Source organism: Ursus maritimus, unplaced genomic scaffold (assembly GCF_017311325.1).
Source record: "Ursus maritimus isolate PB19 unplaced genomic scaffold, ASM1731132v1 scaffold_12, whole genome shotgun sequence".
Taxonomy (NCBI): Eukaryota; Metazoa; Chordata; class Mammalia; order Carnivora; family Ursidae; genus Ursus; species Ursus maritimus.
The window spans coordinates 60,828,866-60,846,779 of NW_024423564.1; the positions used below are offsets into that span (position 1 = coordinate 60,828,866).

General features: G+C 50.5%; 1 protein-coding gene across 1 annotated transcript; it reads right to left on the bottom strand.

Annotated features, from left to right (window-relative positions):
• Positions 1–69: 69 nt before the first annotated feature.
• Positions 70–15,113, bottom strand: DIO1 (iodothyronine deiodinase 1). The gene is made up of 4 exons (XM_008699176.2): positions 14,792–15,113; positions 7,472–7,615; positions 2,967–3,166; positions 70–791 (listed from the first exon to the last, which is right to left on the bottom strand). The coding sequence occupies exons 1-4, from the start codon at positions 15,111–15,113 to the stop codon at positions 723–725; spliced, it is 735 nt and encodes a 244-aa protein (XP_008697398.2). The 3' UTR covers positions 70–722.
• Between the last annotated feature and the right edge of the window lie 2,801 nt (positions 15,114–17,914).

The following is a 17,914-nucleotide window of genomic DNA, read 5'->3' on the forward strand; positions in this document are numbered from 1 at the left end:
CCATCTCAAATAGCCTGAGATAGTTTGATCATTCTGTATTAGCTTGCTGCATCTTAAAACATTTTCTTTCAAATCAAGTCACAGCTGTGTGTACTTTAGGCTGTGGCCGTCATAGACAAATATGGAAAGAAGCAGAGTTAAAACAGAAGAATACCAAAGGTTATCCATTAGTCTGATGTAATCTAACACAAATGACCATTAGGAGACTTGCAAAGAAATCAGAGAAAGAATTTCGAATGCGAGCTTCTGCATAAATGAACAACAGCTTTCAATTCCTCATCTCTTTCTCTGAACAACTGGCGTTCTCCCCATGCTTGGTTCTAAAAGCCAGTTTAGTGTCTTAGGTGATCAAGTCCATACATGGCCAGTTGGGGAAAATGAATTTGCCTAACATAAGGACCGCCGTATCTGACCACTTGGTACCAGAGTGGCTGGAAGGAGAGAGCACACCTCAGCACGGAGTGGGGCCTCTCTCACGTGGCGATGTCGTGCGATGAACGTGGTCTCCACCGTAGGGGCAGAGTCGGGTTGTATGGCCTTTAACATTCAGCTTACTTGCTGCTTTGTTTTCTGATTATAATTGTTTGGTTGCATCAGACCAATCTGAGCTAGTGTTTCAGCAGGGACAGGAGTCCAGAGGTCAAAGCCACCTGGGCTGGGAGGCGAGCCAAGACTTGAGGAGCCCTCCTGTTGATCACCTAGAACTGGGGGATCTTTCCAGACTAACTGTGGAGCTTTTCCAGAACAGCACGGACTTCCTCTGGATGGTAGTTCCAAGGGCCAGATTTACCCTGCAAGAGAAATGAATCAGCATTCCAGATTTCCAACCTGCAGGAATAGGGGGGTCTGGAGCTTGGTTGACAGAACCGGGCTAGTGTTAGCTATGTGGGACTTTGTCATGATGGTGTCGTCAATGGCAGAGGCTCCCATAAGGTGGATGAGATCACCCAGGGAGAGGGTGTGGAATGGTACCAACATTTAACGGGGCAGACCGGGACCCAGAAGTACGAGAAAAACCAGAGGAGATAAGGTAAATAGTTTCAAAAGGAGAAAGGGGTCTATACAAATAAGGTGCTCTTCCATAATTAGATCTTCAGACAGGCCTTATTTTCTCTACCGCTCACAGCAAGTTCCACCCATTCTAAATCAGACCCACCTCTGCCTCTCCAGTCCCAATGCCCTAGTTCAGTCCTCTTCATCTCCTGCTTGGGCAGCCGTCCCACCTCCTGACCATCCCCAGTTCTCAGTCCCTGCTCCCTCCAGTCCACGCCTACCCGGGAGCCAGTGATCTTTCTAAAATACAGGTCCAGGGGCACCTGGGGGGCTCAGTCAGTTGAGTGTCTGACTCTTGATATCAGCTCAGGTCATGATCTCAGGGTCCTGGGATTAAGCCCTGCATGGGGCTCCATGGTCAGTAGGGAGTCTGCTTGGGATTCTCTCCCCCGCCCCTCCCCCCACTCACATGCACACATGCTGTCTAATAAATAAGTCTTTACAAAAATAAAAAATAAAATAGAGATCCGATCATGCCTCCCTCCTGCTCAAAACTTATCAATGGCTCTCCTTTGTCCTAAGAGGTAGGCTGAACTTGGTCCAAAATGAGACCGCTGTCACCTAAATGCCCCCGATTCTCCATTCACACTCTGCTGTAACATGCCCCAGTGCCCTTGCCCACCTTCTTCCCTATATCTGCAATGCTTTTCACTCACCCTGCCCACGTGGCTGGCTTCCTAGCCTTTAAGGCCTGCGTAATTGTCACCACCTCTACAGAGCCCATCCTTCCTCAGGGGTCAGGAAATTGGCAGTCTGAGAGCCAAGTCTGTCCTAATGCCTCATGCTCCTTTATATCTCGTCTGTGCGGATTTCGTGCTGTAACAGCAGCACTGAGTTGTCGTGACCAGGGGTTATTTGGCCCACAAAGTCGAAAATATTTACAATCAGGCCCTTTACAGAAAAAGTTTGCCGATCCCTGCTCTGGAGTCTCCTAGTACTTGGGACACTGGAGCACACTGTGTGTGTCTTCCTTATCCCTCAGACTCCAAGTAAGGGGTGGGCCATTTTCAATTCGTTCCTGTGTGGTCAGTACTTGCGCGGGGCCTCACCCTGCTGGCCTCCATCATGCCATCTTCGAGCCATGTCTCTGGGGAGGAGAAGGGAAGAAGGACCTGAATCCTTGTGCTGTGACCCTTGGCACCTCGGGGCTGCATCTGTTGCTCGTTTCACTGCAGAAGTAGGGCCAGCAGCTTGACCCGTGCGCGGAGGAGCAGACGCGTGGTTGGGCTCCACGGGCTCTCCAAGGTTTGAAATCCCTTCGGCAGCTATAAAACATTCTGCCCTCTCGGGGGAGGCCAGCAGTGCCCAAGTGGCCAGAGGCTGTGCTTTTGTCCCCCACCCTGGCCAGGCTGGAAGCCCCAAGGGGGGCACAATCAGTGGAAAGCAAGCCAGGACTCAATTCCTGCCTTGAATGAGTCCCTGCTTCAGCATCTCCGGCTGCTCACTGTAGGGTTTGTTCTGCTCTCACTCTTACAACCCCCTCCAGGTTCAGGCCTGCCTCAGAGATGAGCGTCTTCAGACCCTCCCACTCCTGGTCCACCCCATTCAAAGGATTTAGAATTGGAATCAGAGCCTTGTGCAGCGTGACCTTGGGCAAGTCAATGTCCTTCTCCGAGCATTGTTTATGATATGGAAACAACCTTCTGTCATTCAGCTCCAAACTGAACTAGGGCTGGGCCCGAGGCTGCAGCCGCAGTCCAAATGCTAGGGACTTTCCTGTGCGTGATTTCACCCCCTGTGAGGGGGGGGCAGCACCTCCCTTTTGCAGAAGAGGAAACTGAAACACCACGAGAGGAGAGGACTCGCCCCTGGTCACATGGCTGGTAAAAGGCTGGGCAGTGACTTGAAGGCAGGTCTGCCTGCTACAAAGCCCTTTCTGCCCGTGCCCTTCCTGGGCCCCAAGCCCTGGTCACCTTGTAGAGGATCCTGCCCTCCCGGAGCACGTAGAGCCTCTCGGGCAGCGCTGCGTAGCGCTGGCTGCTTTCGTTCTCCATTGTGTCCACCACCACGGGGCACTGGGGGGTCCTGTCCAGCAGCAAGCGGGCGGCCTGCAGGCGCTCCTGGAGATTCCGGTGAGTCCTGATGTTCACATTGTTCTTGAAAGCCCAGCCATCTAGAAAAGAAAAGATGGGCAGTGGGCCTCACAGGCAGGGCACGGACGTATTTCCTACAGATTAAATACCCCCATCCCCACCCCCTTTAACTGAGGGTCCCAGATAGAGGAGCCCTTGGCCCTGATTTGGCCCAATTTCCTATTATGGGTGAATGCACGAGATCACATAGGGAGTTACTGACTGATCCCAAATGGAAGCCTGGGGCTCCTGACTCCCAGACCTCGGCTCTTCAGCATGGGAGAGGCCACTAGGCCAGTGCTTCTCGGACTTGAATGTGTATTTGAATCACATGGGGACCTTGTTAAAGGCAGATTCTGATTCAGTCCGTCTAGGGTGGCATTGAGGGTCTAGCTGGTGCCGGGGAGGCCAAGGCCGCTTGGTCCCTGGACCATGCTCTGCGAGGCAAGGGTCTAGAGCAGTAGTTCTCTACGTGCCTTCTGCCCAGGGCTACATGTCACAGGGTGTCGAGCCTCATCTTTGGCCTCTGCTCACTAGACGGCAGTAGCGCCAGCACCCCACCCTCCCTTCAATTTGTTTTTGACAACCAAAAACATCTCCCGGCGTTGCCAGATGTCCCTTGGGGGACAAAAATCACCCTCCGTTGAGAACCACAGCTCTAACCCCCTCTCCTCCAGGAAGCCTTCCCTGACACACTCAGCTGTGTGTTATTGGGCAAGCCTTTGAAATCCCTTTAAATTCTCAGTTTCCCCATCTGTTACGGGATTAATAGGACCAGTGTTGCACCTGTTGTGAGGTAACTTGTACAGAATCCCCAGGACTCTGCCTGATTCACGGAAGCTGCTTCAAAAATACTGGTTTATTTTGCCTGACTCCCCCAAATAACACACAGGTAGGAAAGAACCCAGTTTTTCTTTTTTTTTTAATTTTTTAAAAAAGATTTTATTTATTTATTTATTTATTTATTTATTTATTTATTTATTTGACAGAGAGAGAGACAGCCAGCGAGAGAGGGAACACAGCAGGGGGAGTGGGAGAGGAAGGAACAGGCTCCCAGTGGAGGACCCCGATGTGGGATTCGATCCCGGAACGCCGGGATCACGCCTTGAGCCAAAGGCAGACGCTTAACGACTGTACTACCCAGGCGCCCCCAGTTTTTCTTCTATACCACAGGTATTCTGCTACTTTGCTCTGGAGATTCCCCAAAACCAAACCCACTTAAGGCTGCTTAACTTTAAATGGAAGGGGATTTTCAAATGGCCTCATTTGCCGAGGTGCCCTTCTTCCTACTTACAGGAAGTGATACTCCTGTTAATGGGCTGAAAAAAATAACCACGAAGTGCTCTGGCCTTGCCCTTCTACTTGTCCCATTTCTGGGGAGCCTGGGACCCAGGTAACGTGGTCATGGGATCATTCGGAAGCCACGTGGTCTGTGTTTACAGTAATAGCTGCCTCCCAGGGTAGCAGAAGTTGGTTAAGTCTAGCAGCAGAAATGGCTTCATCTCCTCGGGGCTTCAAAGTCCCCTGCTCAGGAACCTTCCTCCAAGAAAAGCCAGCTCTCGGGAGAAATTCACGCCAAGATACAAGGGCCTGGCCACAGTGTAAAGTAACTGTCACCTGCCCCAAGACATCCAAACTCTGTAGATGACAATAACACCAGCTGACCTGTTTCCTGTTAGGCGTCTCGTTAGCTCCTTGGAGCTTCACAACGACCTCCTGGGGGAGGCCAAGCTGGGATTCTCCCCCTCATCCTGCAGCTGAGGACACGGAGGGCCGGAGAGAAGCAGTGGCTCACTGCCCCAGCTTTAACTGTGAGCTCCCGAGGGACAGGAACTGTGTGTATCTTTTGTCTCAATATCCCTAGGCCCCGCACAGGGCTGGCACATAGCAGGTACTCGTCAAGTATTGTCGAATGAGGATTCTGTGAGGTTGGTGTTGTCATCCTATTTCACTGTCGCAAAAGTGAGCATGGAAGGGAAGTTGCCCACGGTCACGTGTTCGGCACCTGTTGGAGCTAGGACCCATACTCAGGTCGGAAACCCCGAAGTCCGTGTTCTTCCCATCCTGCCTCGTCCCTCCCCATAATTTACCTGGACAAACACGTGGCGTGTGGGAACCAGGTTTGGGCTGCAGGCCCCAGACCTTGTGGGATTGGGGGACCCTAGCTCTGTGCATTCGAATTGGGTGGGCCAGGCCATGCCCACCTTCGTCTGATTGACAGAAACAAGTACCCTGTGGAAGGAGGTGGGGAGGAGGAAGAAACGCCCGAACCAGGACTGGCAAAGCACAGAGGCAAGGAACTGGTCTGTGTCAGAACGGGGTCAGGAAGTCTTTCCTCATTGGCTTGAGGTAGTCAGCCCTGGATCGTGGAAAGCTTCATCCTGGGCTGACTCCAGGAGTCAGGAGACAGATATCAGGACAGAAACACTGTCTGTGATGATCCACCCCTCTGGTTACAGTTTACAGCTCGTTCCTTTAGAGATTAGAGCTGGATTTTGTGACTCCCAGTGCGACCCTGCGCCGGCAGCCTCAGCATCACCTGGGGAGCTGCCCCACCGCCCTGCTGAGCCAGACTAAGGTCCCCCAAGGTCATTTAAGCACACATTAGAGTTGGAGAAATGCTGGCATCTGTGACGACCTCAAGGCATCGTCTCTTCTCAGCCATGATGACCACAGACACCTGAAGGTACCCAACCCTCTTTCTGTAACTCACGGCGGCTGCTCTCCCGAAGGGCCGTCTGCCCCAGGGATACACTGTGCTTGCGTCTGCGCTTCTGCTGCCTGTGCTGTTTCATATTATGGAAAAATTTTAAAGTTCATGAAGGTAGAGAGAACAGTATCATGAACCTCTGTGTACCTAGTACCCGATGCTAATGTTTCAGTGGCCCCCGGAGTCTTCATGAGGATAGAAGCTGCCAGTGACGTGAGCACAGTGTTAAGTTGAAAGAAGGTCTCCAACCTTTGGGTGCAATAAATCAGGATGCAATGGGCCTGGGGTGGGGCCCTGGAATATGCGTTTTTAACAAGCCACCTTGTGGCTCTGACGTCAGGGATCCGGGGACCATACTGGAAAAGCACTGCTGGACCAACTTTGCTGACAATGAATAGCAACCTACACTTAACACGCGGATAAACCAGCGAGGCTGATACAATACTGGCCTAAACCCACTCGTCCAACTTTCACTGAGCTCTGATTCTGGGACATGGGCTCTGCCAGGTGCTGGGAGACAGACAAACCGTGTGGGAGATGGTCAAGTAAATGACACTTGTCCCACTCAGTCATGACTTCCTGCCTTCTTCAGTCTTTGGGTTTGAGAGTTGGGCCACTCGCATGGGTTCAATCCCCTTGAAAACCGGGGAGAGAGGTTTGTGTCTGACCATTTCGTTAAGTTCAAGGGGCTTAGACCACAAGCTGTAGGAGTTTCAGGGAGAGCTCTCCGGGACAGAGCTGTCCAGCAAAGGAATGAGATTTCCCGTGAAGTAATGAAAATGTGTGACCGCCTGTCGGGGTGAAGAAAGAATGCCTGTCCCCGACGAAAGCTAGCCTGGGGCAGGGGTCTCCAAGTGTGGTCCCCAGGCCAGCAGCCTCAGCGTCACCCGGAGCCTGTCGGAAATGTGAATTCTTAGGCCCCACCCCAGAACTAACTGAGGAACTCTGGGGTCAGGGTCCAGCAGTCCGTTATAACAAGCCTTCTGGGTGCTTCCGATGCTCACTAAAGCTTGGGAACCATCGACTGAGATGAACCACAGTGTCCCTTTGAGTTTGGAGAGTCTTAGGAGGGATCTCACACCCAGCTATAGAGTGGTTATTTCACTTGTGACATTTCAGGTCTAAATTCCTCCTATTAGCTCCTCTCCCTTGATTTCCCTATGTATCCATTCAAAATGCTTGGTGCTCTGCCAACTGGACCCATCCCTCCAGGTTGCTGTTGTTGTTTTTCTCTAAGATTTTATTTATTTGAGAGAGAGAGGGAGAGAAGGAGCAGGGGGAGGGAGGCGGAGGGAGAGGAGGAAACAGACTCCCTGATGAGCAGGAAGTCTGACTCTGGGCTCGATGTCAGGGCCCCAAGATCATGACCTGAGCCGAAGTCAGACGCTCAACCGACTGAGCCACCCAGGCGCCCCCTCCAGGTTTTCTGCTCTGTGTGCCGGGCTGAAAGCACAGACTGGAGTTAGCAGGTGGTGGGTAAACACAGCAGGGGCTGAAAGATGGCAGGTACTCAGTGAGTAGCAGCTCTTTCCCTCACTCCTCTTCCTCCCCCTCCCCAACCTTGAGCCAGTCTTGGGGGGAAGTGGGGGAGAAAAGAGAAGGGAGGAAGAGGCAGGGGCAGGGAGTCTCTCTGTACCTGATGCGTGTGCTTCCTCGATGTAAATGATGAGAAAGTCTGCTGTGGAGCAAAAGTCTTCAACAAGTCTCTTGAATTGGTCAAATTTGAAAAGAAATGAAGGTCAGGTACAACTTCCAAAATTCAGCACCAATGGCCTGTTGCCTGAAACAGCAATGGAATCATCAACGACCAATCCTCGACACACAGCATCGCTTCGTCAGCACCATCTTCACTCCAGATGCTCTCACTTCTATTACTTTTATTTTTCCCTCGAAGATGGAGCCAGGCCACGGGCGAGGGAGGGTGGGGGGTAGGGGTGGGGTGCCAGGGCTGAAGCCTACAGAGCATGACTTAGCACGGGCTGGAGCCAGTTTCCTCCTCTCCGCAAGGAGCGGATTTTATCAGGGGGTCTCAGTGGACCACCTGCAGCCACTAGGTGGTAATTAAAATAATGAGAGTCCCTCTCAGGCAGTTTATAAGGCAGGTACAGATCTGTTTTCTCATGTGATGAGATTAGAATTCTGCAAGGTAGGCAATTTTTCTCCTTGTTTACAGACTTACTCTGGGTCACATAGCAGGTCAAGGGTGGAGCTAAAATTAATACTCTGGCTTCTAGACTCTCAATTCAGAGCTCTTCTCATTCAGATCACCTGTTTCCTCCTTCACAAATGGACATAATAGTAATACTTACCTTATAGGATTGTTATGAGGATTACAGGTAGGACAGATAAAGGAGTACAGATAAGGGCTTAAAACGGTGCTTGGCGCATAGTAGGTACTCAACAGATGTAAGCTGTTATCAGCTATCTCGCCCCCGAGCTAGGCAGTGGGACAGGCAGCAAAGGGGATGCCACAAAGGGGAATGAAGGGTGGGGGCATGACTGGCCATATAATTTGCTGGCTCAGTGCAAAATGAAATGCTGGGCCCCTTGGTCACAAAATGGGGGGAAAAGTGCCACTAACTCTATGAAAATGAGAGGATTTGCTTCTGTGGTCTCTCTCTTGCGCTGGCAGCGTATTTTCTAGCTACTATTTAATGTCTCACTCTCACAGCCATAGGGATATTCATAGGGCGAATGCGGCCCCTCGCAGTCACCCAGGAACCCCAAAACTCAGTGTGCACATGCCTGTGTGACTGTGGCCACCCGCTACCAGCCTTCCTCTCCCTCCAGCCAGCAGACAACACACGATGTCCGGCCAGGAGCGCAGAAATTGAGCTCGACATTTACCCTCCCCACATGCCCCCCCCACAGGGTAGCACAACTGCCACTAGGCTCCTTGATGGGGGAGGGGAGGCGGGCAAGAGGCTTCTTCCATCACCTTACCCCAGTCACCGGACACACTGCACCGTGGCGCTGTGGCCCAGGATGCGGACGGCCGCCTCCAGGCCCTGCCACGAGATGCCGCAGGAGGCACGCACCTGACCCAGCCTCTCCTGTACCTGTGTCCAGGCTCTCTCTGGGGTCAGAAGGTGGCGGCAGTCATGGGTAGGAGTGGGAAGGAGGCTGGACGAGCCCTGTGTCTGAGGGTGGAAGAGCGGGTCGTGGAGGACATGTCCCCGGGAGCAAGAAGGCTGTGGGAGGCCAGATCCTGGACGAGCCAAGGCTCCAGGTCCCTTGGCAGGTTCCATTACCCCATCGGGCTTCACTTACAAAATGCAAATTCTAAGATAAAATGATTAAGGATTTCAAGACAGCTAATGCAGAACTTTAAACCCCAAGCACGGGGCCTTTCCCTGTGTGATTCACTGGTCCCACACCCATGAAACCAGCCCTGGGTGGGAGCCTTCTGCTACTCCCCCACCTTCGACGGCGAGTAGCTTTTGGGAGCTGCCAGTGCCCGGGGGATCCCTGTGGCCAGAGCGGACACCGTTGAACCCTCGCCTCACATCTGTCAGCACACGGCAGGTGTTGCACCGTGACGTGGCCCGTTTGAGAGTTGGGTCCCCTAGGCTACCTGTTGTCCCTTGAGGGCAGGGCCTGCTCCTCATTCACCCTCAATGTCCCCAAGCACACTCTCATTCCACCTACAAGCATTTACACAGCACTTACAGTGTGCAAGGCTCTCTGCCACACACTGGGGGGGGGGGGGGGGGGGCTCAGCAGAGAACAAGGCCAGCCAGGCTCTGCCCACATGCAATTTGAGGTCTATTCAATGGCACAAAACAAGTAAACACATAAATGTGGCAATTTCAACTTGTGATAAGTGTTACGAAACAGTCTATAAAGGACTGACCTACTTTAGACAGGTGGGAGGAAAGGCCTCTGAGGACATGCCATTTAATCTGAGAAATGAAGGCTAAGAAAGAGTCAGCCATGGGCAAAGGGAGGAGGAGGGCATTCCAGACAAAAGGACTCTATCCTGTACAAAGACCCTGAGGCAGGACGGGGCTTGGTGTCTTCAAGGACCTGCAAGCCGCTATGACCAGAGCCAGGTCTGGGGAGCGAGTGGGAGGTGGGGGAGGGTGGGTCATGAGAGGCAGGACCGGAGAGGCAGGTATGAGCCAGGGGAGGCAGGCTCTACTATGCCTTGGTGAAAAATCCGGATTTTATTCCAGGTACGATGGAACATCATGGAGATATAAAGCAAGGATGGTGGATATTTGTTGCAGTTTTGGCTGCCCAGTTCCTAACCGTCCTTCCTAGTTGGAATTCCCTATTTTGTATGCTATTAATGCAAGAGTACGCCTCTATGGAGGAAGAGGGGCCAGGTCTGTTCTCTGTCCCAAGCAGCCAAGGCACAAGCAGTGACCCAGCCTGGGCTGATTGGACCCTCCCACAGAGATCTTAGATCCTGCAGTTGCTGAGACGGCTGAATTCATCCATGGCCCAGTGGTAGTGCTGCTGTCAGGGATGGTGGAGTCCTGGGGGGCAAGGAGTCTGTTCCCAAGGCAACCACAGTGACAGCAGGATCCAGGCCTGACTTTTGATGCTAAAAGACAGTCTAGGCCCAGTGCCCCAGCTGTGGTTGATTCTGGGGATCTTGCAGCTTGTTCTTAATACGTTATTTTGTATACGTATATGTGTGACTAAGAAAACTGGAGTGCGTTTCTGTGGCTGGCAAGCCAGAACCCTGACTCTTAACAGTTCGGATGTATAATGAAACATGAACGGATTTATACCTGAAGATCACGCTATGGAGAAAGGCCTGAGGATGGGGTGGAAGTGGGGAGGATCCAGTCAAGGGGCATCAGAGAAATGCATGTGAGAGATGATAGGAGCCTGGGCTAGGGTGTGGGCAGCGGAGAAGGTGAAAGATGAAAGTGACAGGACTTGCTGATGGAGGGGAACCGAGGGCATCTTAACTTGCTGTTAGTGTATTTCGTTAGTTATACCCTCACCTCGTTGTGCAATGGGTTTGAAGCAGCTTATACACATAGTAAAATATTTTTAATAAAAAAAATCTTGCCCTTCTGGGAGGCACAGAACAGGAGGGAAAGACAGAAAACAAATAAAGCAGTCTTAAGGTCCCATGTATTCATTATAAGTGAACTAATATTTGACTGAGTTTCCTGGTGGCCAAGTAGAGAGAGAAATAATTGATTATAGAGTCTTCATTTTTCAGTACATGAGGAGAAAGCTGGCTGGGAGATACAAAGCTCTCCTTGTCCTTGGCTCATAGATGTTCTCTTAGGATGCCCTACGGGGCACTGAGGGGGGCGCAGTCCCTTTTGGATGATTACACAAGTCCTCACCCATGTGACAGGGCTGCCCAGGCCTCATCAGGGTAGGCTCAGAGGCAAGTCAAGGCCAAGTGACCAGCCATTAGCCTCCAATGACCCCAGAGAGTCATGCTTTAGATAAGAACCCCCGAAGACTTAAGGTCAGGACCAGTGCTAAATATTAGCTATCTGGAATTTTGTTTTTAATTGGAAAAAACATTCAACACTCACTGATTAGGAAACTGGGAGAGACAGAGCCATGTGTTTAATTATTTATAGTGTGGTTGGGTGCAGTGATCAGTATGGAGGGCAAAGTTTAAACTTCGTTCCCTGCCTTCCTGATAGCAGAGAGGAAGGATGGGTGCTAGGGGGTGACGGGACAGAGGACTGGCGCTCTGCCTATGTGCACAAGCCACGGGGCAGAGAACACCATTCTAGACATCGGGCTAGTGCTGTCAAGTCCAAGTTGTCTGTAGAAATGGGGAAACAGCTCTGTAGCAGCTGGACTTGAACCCCCACCATGACCTCCAAGCCAGTAAATTAACCCCCATACCAGGCTCTCTCAGCAGAGAAAGCGCATTTATCGTTACTAGCTGACATCTCCTGAATACACTCGGAGGGATTTTAGAAGATCGTCAACGGGCTGAAATAAATCCGGTTTCCTGTTAACTCCCAAGTACCTAGAAAATAAATGATCCGGACTTGCCTTCTCCCACAGCACGCCAGTAAATCAGTGTTTTGCTCTGGGTGTGTGTCTGGGAGTGTGTGTACATCATGTGTGTACATGTGTGTGAACACGCAGAGGATAGGAGGTGGCCGGGAATTCCTCTGAGCCTCTGTCGTCTTATCCAACAACAAAAAGTCCCACCAGCTGAGAGTCAGAAGCCACAAATTCTAGTTCAGGCTGTACGAGAACTCGCCATACGACTGACTCTGAGCAAGTAATTTACCTCTCTGGGCCTCTGCATGTGAAAAACGAAAGAACTGCTCTAGATTATCCGTAGAGCCTTCTAGACCTTCTGGTCTGCGGCTATAAAATGAGTTCGGATTTATACCCAAAGCCCACATCAGAGCTTTTTAGTGGCTGGTGGGCTTCCAAAGCAGTTAAAGGATCTCTTTCTATTAAGGAGATCTGGTCATTGTTAACACCCTCCTTGAAAATCCTTCTAGAATTCACCAATACCTTCAGGAGGAAGTCTACCCTCTTCAGTAAGACACATAAGATCCCTCAAACGCTGGTCCCTGATGACGTGTCCAGCCTCATCCTTCACCAGCTTCATGCCTCCCACAGCCCCACTTCTACCAAAACTGACCGACACTCCTCCACGTCTCAGTCCTCTGTGGCTCCTCTCCTCTGGCCCGTTCTGCTCCCCACTCCCCTCTTCCCTACCCATCCCAAGACTTCACTGTGCCTAGACAATCGACTCACCATCCTCTTCTCCAAGAAGCCTTCCTCTGACCACCTCCCTACCCTATCCCACTTCTTCCAGAACCCTCTGGTTCCCTCTCTTACTACACCATATCCCCATCCAGGCTATGAGATCTTCCAGAGCAGAGACCAGGTACTGGTGGTATAGTGCCTATCATTTCAGGACCATTCAGTACCATTACTTCTGGGTCAATGTGCCAAAAGCCAACTCTGTTTCACAGGAAGAGTTTTCTTTTGTCTCTTGGTCTCCCTCTCTCTCCATTCTTCAGTCTCAAGTGCAACAGCAGAGAGCAGGCACAAATAGAACAGTCTTTAAAACGTAAACCGGTCCACTAACAGTGAACCACTAAAAGAAGCAAGTACATTCTGTGAACTGCCACGGGGCAAGTTGGCTTTCATGGGACTGGTCACTAGATGATGGATATTCGGCAAACTGGCCTGGTTCTAGCACAGCGCTTGGCCCATAGTAGACGCTCAATAAAAGTTAGCGGTTATTCTCATTGCCCTTATTATCAATGGTCACTCAGTGGATGTTGAATAAAAGGAGGTCATTTGTGTACTGCAATTGTAAAGTCATGAGCTAAAAGCCCTTGCCCTTCCCTCTGCTCAAAACACTTTTCCCTTCCGACCCTACAAAAATCTTTCTCATTTTTCAAGGCCTCGTTCCAAAACCACCTCCTCCAGGAAACCTTCCAAGCCCTGCAGGCAAACTTTATACCTTTACAGCCTCCCCATCTCACAGAACTGTGAGGAGTTGTTTATGACATCTATCTGTGCGATGAAACCATAAACTCCTCGAGCGAAGGAGCAAGCTCTTACCTAACTCCGAGTCCCTGGCAACTAGCTGGGGGCTGGGGACAGAGGGGGTGCTCAGGAATGTGTGCTGAGGTGTGCTGGAAAGAACGAGATGAGGAAGTCCAGATTCTGGGTCTGACTGAGTCTCTCACCGGCTGTCACCTCTGCCTCTCAGTGGCCATCTCCCCTCTGAAGAGAGAGAGGACTGGATTAGGCCGTTTCCCAAAAGGTGTTCTTTGGAACCTGGGTGATGATGCCGGGCATTTCCTCAGGTGGAGAGTAGTCAGGGGTTGTGTGTTAGGAAGATCAGTCAGTGTTTGGTCAGTTTTTTCAAGTTTTGTGTGTTTTTAAGCTTCAGGGCTTCTCGGAGCTTTTTACATATTCGGGTGCTCTATGAATTCCCAGGAGGAGGGTACGGTGTGCAGGGTTTCCCAAACTACTTCAGCCAGGAAACTCAATGTGGTAAAGCGTGTCTGTGGGATTTGGCTTCCAAAGAACATGCTTCGAAAAACACTAGGTTAGCTGACTTGCCTCAGGGACCTTCTCTACTCTATCTGCTGGGTCTAGGTCCTGGGAATTCAGAGGTGAATCAGTCACAGTTCTGTCACGAGGCTCCCCATCGGGCAGGAAGAAAAGCCTTGTGCTTGGCAGCCAGATGCCGGGTGGGAAGAATCAGGGTCCGAGGAGAGGGGCAGATGCAGAGCCATGAGCCCAGGAGAGAGAGCGCGTGCCTAGCTGTAGGGATCCAAGATGGCCTCGCGGAAGGGGAGGCATGAGAGCAGGCACTGCTGATGAGGGGTTTTGGACTGTTGGTGATAGAGGGGAAGAGCCAACAACATAGATAGAGAAGGGAGAGCACAAGGGATGTGCCGGGCTCAAGAGTTCATCTGGAGGCTAGAGCTGAGGGGAAGCCTGTACGTGAGACTGGGAAGGGAAGCGGGAGTTGGTCCATGGAGGGCCTTGAGCACAAGGCTGGGCCTGGGCTCCATCCACGGGCTCCCCTGCACAGAGCGTGCAGGCCGGTGAGGGCAGCAGACATTAACCAAACACCCCAACACGTAACGACCTACCAGGCACGAAAAAGAGAAGTTGAGGACGTTAAGCCTGGACGAGGGGCTAAGCTAGCCTGGGGGAGCCAGGGTTGGCTTGTTGTAGGACGTGTCACCGAGCAGCAGTCTGAAGGATGAGCAGGGGCTGACCAGGCAGAGCTGAAGAGCATGTGGAAGGAGCTGAAGGCCAGTGTGGCTGGCTTGCGGATTAAGGGCCTCGGAAGGTGGTGATGCCTCTCAGAAGAACAGAGTCTAGAAGTCCTAGTTTCAGGAAGTGAGAAGAGGACAAGAAACCAGAAAAGGAGTAGCCAGAGTAGGAGAATTCAGGACTTTCCAACCCACCTCCCCACCCACCTCTGCAACCCCATTCCAAGCACATCTCAAGCTCGTAACAGTCTCCTGACCTTGCATGAAGTCCCAAATGTTGCATCTCTGTCCTGAGAGCCGGACCACGGGGCAGTTGGGGGCCAGACCCCCGGGCTCAGTCCTGTCCTCTAGTCGCTGCCATCGGACCTTCAGGACAAACCAGAAATACTGCATGCTGTAGAAGGTCGGGAGCCAGTTGTCATAGGAAAAGTGGGGGTTCTTCTGGTTCATGGCCAAGACTTGTTGCTTGACTCTCTCGGGAAACAGTATCAGGAGCACTTTGCCCACGGCCACGTGCATGGCCACCTGCAAGAAGACCCAGAGCCTCTTCAGCCACAGCCCTGGCCTGGGCAGCCCCATCTCGGCACAACCAGAGCTGGCTCTGAGGCCAGCGGGCAGACAGACCACAGCCAGGCGGTGCTGGGCGGAGCTGAACAAAGGTGCAGGGTGGACGAAGCCAACCCGGGACAGCAAGAAGGTGCCAGGGCAGAAGGTGTCTGCCTTCCTGTCAATGCAATGGAAAATTCCAATCCACGTGCTCAAAGGTCTGCTCTAATTATTATCATTTCTGATCCTTTGCCTTAACCTTTGAGAGATGCTTGGACTAGGAGACTGCAGATCTTAAATCTTCCCTCTGATAAATTTTTATAAACAAATACGTAAAAAGATCACACTTAAAGGGACTCTGTGGTCCTTTAGAAAGGCTCTGTTGCAAGTAAGTTCTAACAGTAACGATTCTTTTAATAATGTAAATCGTTCCTCTGTGAATGAAAGATGTTTTTTCGCACTCATAGCTTCTAGCTGGTGGTTGAGTGTTTCTGGAGCCATAGCCCTCCCCAGAGGATTTGAGTCTGGAAGAGATGGAGCTGGGCCATCCCCAAGAAAATCTGGACCTGAGACTCCCGTGGTGTGTGTGTTTGTACGCGTGTGTGCTAACTACAACACTCGGCACTCAGCGGGGTGGCGGTCTAGAGCCGGGAAGAGACAAGTAGACAGAAAGTTATCACTTAGTATATTAAGCACAGAAACAGAGGATGAATGGGGGTCTGCTAGCATGGAGAAGGGCAGTAATTCTGTGTAGAGAGGTCAAGAGGACTTCCCCCAAAGTGCTACCTATGCTGAGACCAGAAAGGCAGAACAGCAAGCAGTTAGCCAGGCAAGTGGGGACAGTGGTCCTAGTGGAAGGAACCACATGTCCAAAGGCCTTGAAGCCAGAGAAAGCACAGGCCCCTGGAAAAATTAAAAGAAGACTCATAGAAGCTCAGAGCTGGAAAGTGTTTTAGAAAACATCTAAAATGTCATTCCTTTCAAGCAGGGAAACTGAAGCCCAGAGAGGAGAAGTGGTTGAAGACCAGTACTGCAGTTAACTAATCTCTCAGGAATTAGCTTCAAGTTTACCCCTCCTGGATGCATTGCATACCTGTGTGTTAGGGCAGAGGGAAGGAACACAGGAAAGCTGGCTGCCGGTCATAAACGTGTTAACCTTGGCCTCTAGTACACTAACTTTATTCAGAGAAGAAAAAAACAGCTCCAAAAGATTTCTGTTTCTAAGCATCTCCCTGTAAACGCCAAGCCGTGCCCCCCAAAGCACAGCACCTGCCTCTTTAAGCAGTAAGAACGCCTCACGTATATATAGCATTTTGCCATACAAAGTATTTTTGTTTGTTTTTTTTAAATAGACTGTATTTTTTCAAGCAGTCTTAGATTTACAGCCAAATTAAGCCAAAAGTACAGGGAGTCCCCAAATACCGCCCCCGCCCCATCTCCATATATGCACAGCCTCCCCAACCATCCGTATCTCACCGCAGTGGTGCAGGTGTTACAACTGATGAGCCTGTGTTAACAAATCATTATCCCAAAGTCCATAGATTACATTAGATTGCATTCTTGGTATTGGACAGTCTGTGGGTTTTGACAAATATTAAGTATCTACCATTATGGTATCATAAAGAATAGTTTTGATGCCCTAAAATCCTCTATCCTCTGTACTCCTCCAATTCATTCCTACCTCCCCCTGAACCCTTGGCACCATTAATCTTTTAGTGTGTTCATAGTTTTACCTTTTCCAGAACATGGTATAGTTGGAATCACATAGCACGGAGCCTTTTCAGTTTGACATCTTTCACCTAGTAATATGCATTTAAGAACCCCCCACTGTCTTTCCGGAACTTGATAACTCACTTTTGTTTTAGCATTGGATAATAGTCCATTGTCTGGCTGTACCACAGTTTATCTATTTGGTTCCTTCCAAGTTTGGGCAATTATGAGTAAATCTGCTGCCATAGACTGAATGTTTGTGTCCCTGCCCCTGCCCCGAATTCATATGTTGAAACCTAATCCCCAGAGTGATGGTATTTGGTTTTTTGTGATGCCTTTGTGAAGTGATTAGGTAATCAGGATGGAGCCCTAATGAATGGGTCAGAGCTCCTTCACCCCTTCCTCCGTGTGAAGACACAGGAAGTGAGCCCTCACTAGATACCAAATCTGCTGGTGCCTTAATCTCGCACTTTGCAGCCTCCCGAACTGTGAGAAATAAATGTCTGTTGTCTGTGGTGCACCCGGTGCGGTACTCTGTTACAGCAGCAGGAATGGGTTAAGACAGCTGCCATAAACAACTGTGTGCAAGTTTTTATGTGCACGTAAGTTTTCAACCCACTTGGGTAAATACCAAGGAGCACAATGGCTGGATTTTATGGTACGAATACAGTTAGTTTTGAAAGAAATTGCTAAACTCTTTTCTAAAGTGGATGCACTATTTTGCATTCCCACCAGCAGTGAATGAGAATTACTGTTGTTCCATGTCCTCCCCAGCATCTGGTGTTTGTGGTCTGAATTTCGGCCGTTCTGATCGGTGTGTAATGGTATCTCACTCCTGTTTTAGTTTGCAATTCCCTAATGACATGATACTGAGCATCTTTTAAGATACCTATTTGCCACCCATATATCTTCTTTGCTGAGGTGTCTGTTCCAATTTTTTGCTAATTTTAAAATCAGTTTGTTCATTTTTTTCTGTCCTTGAGTTTTAAGAGTTCTTTGTTATAGACAATAGCTCTTCATCAGCTACGTCTTTTGTGAATATTTTCTCCCAGTCTGTGGTTTGTCTTCTCAGTCTCCTGACAATACCTTTTGCAGAGCTTTTTAATTTTAATGAAGTCCAGCCT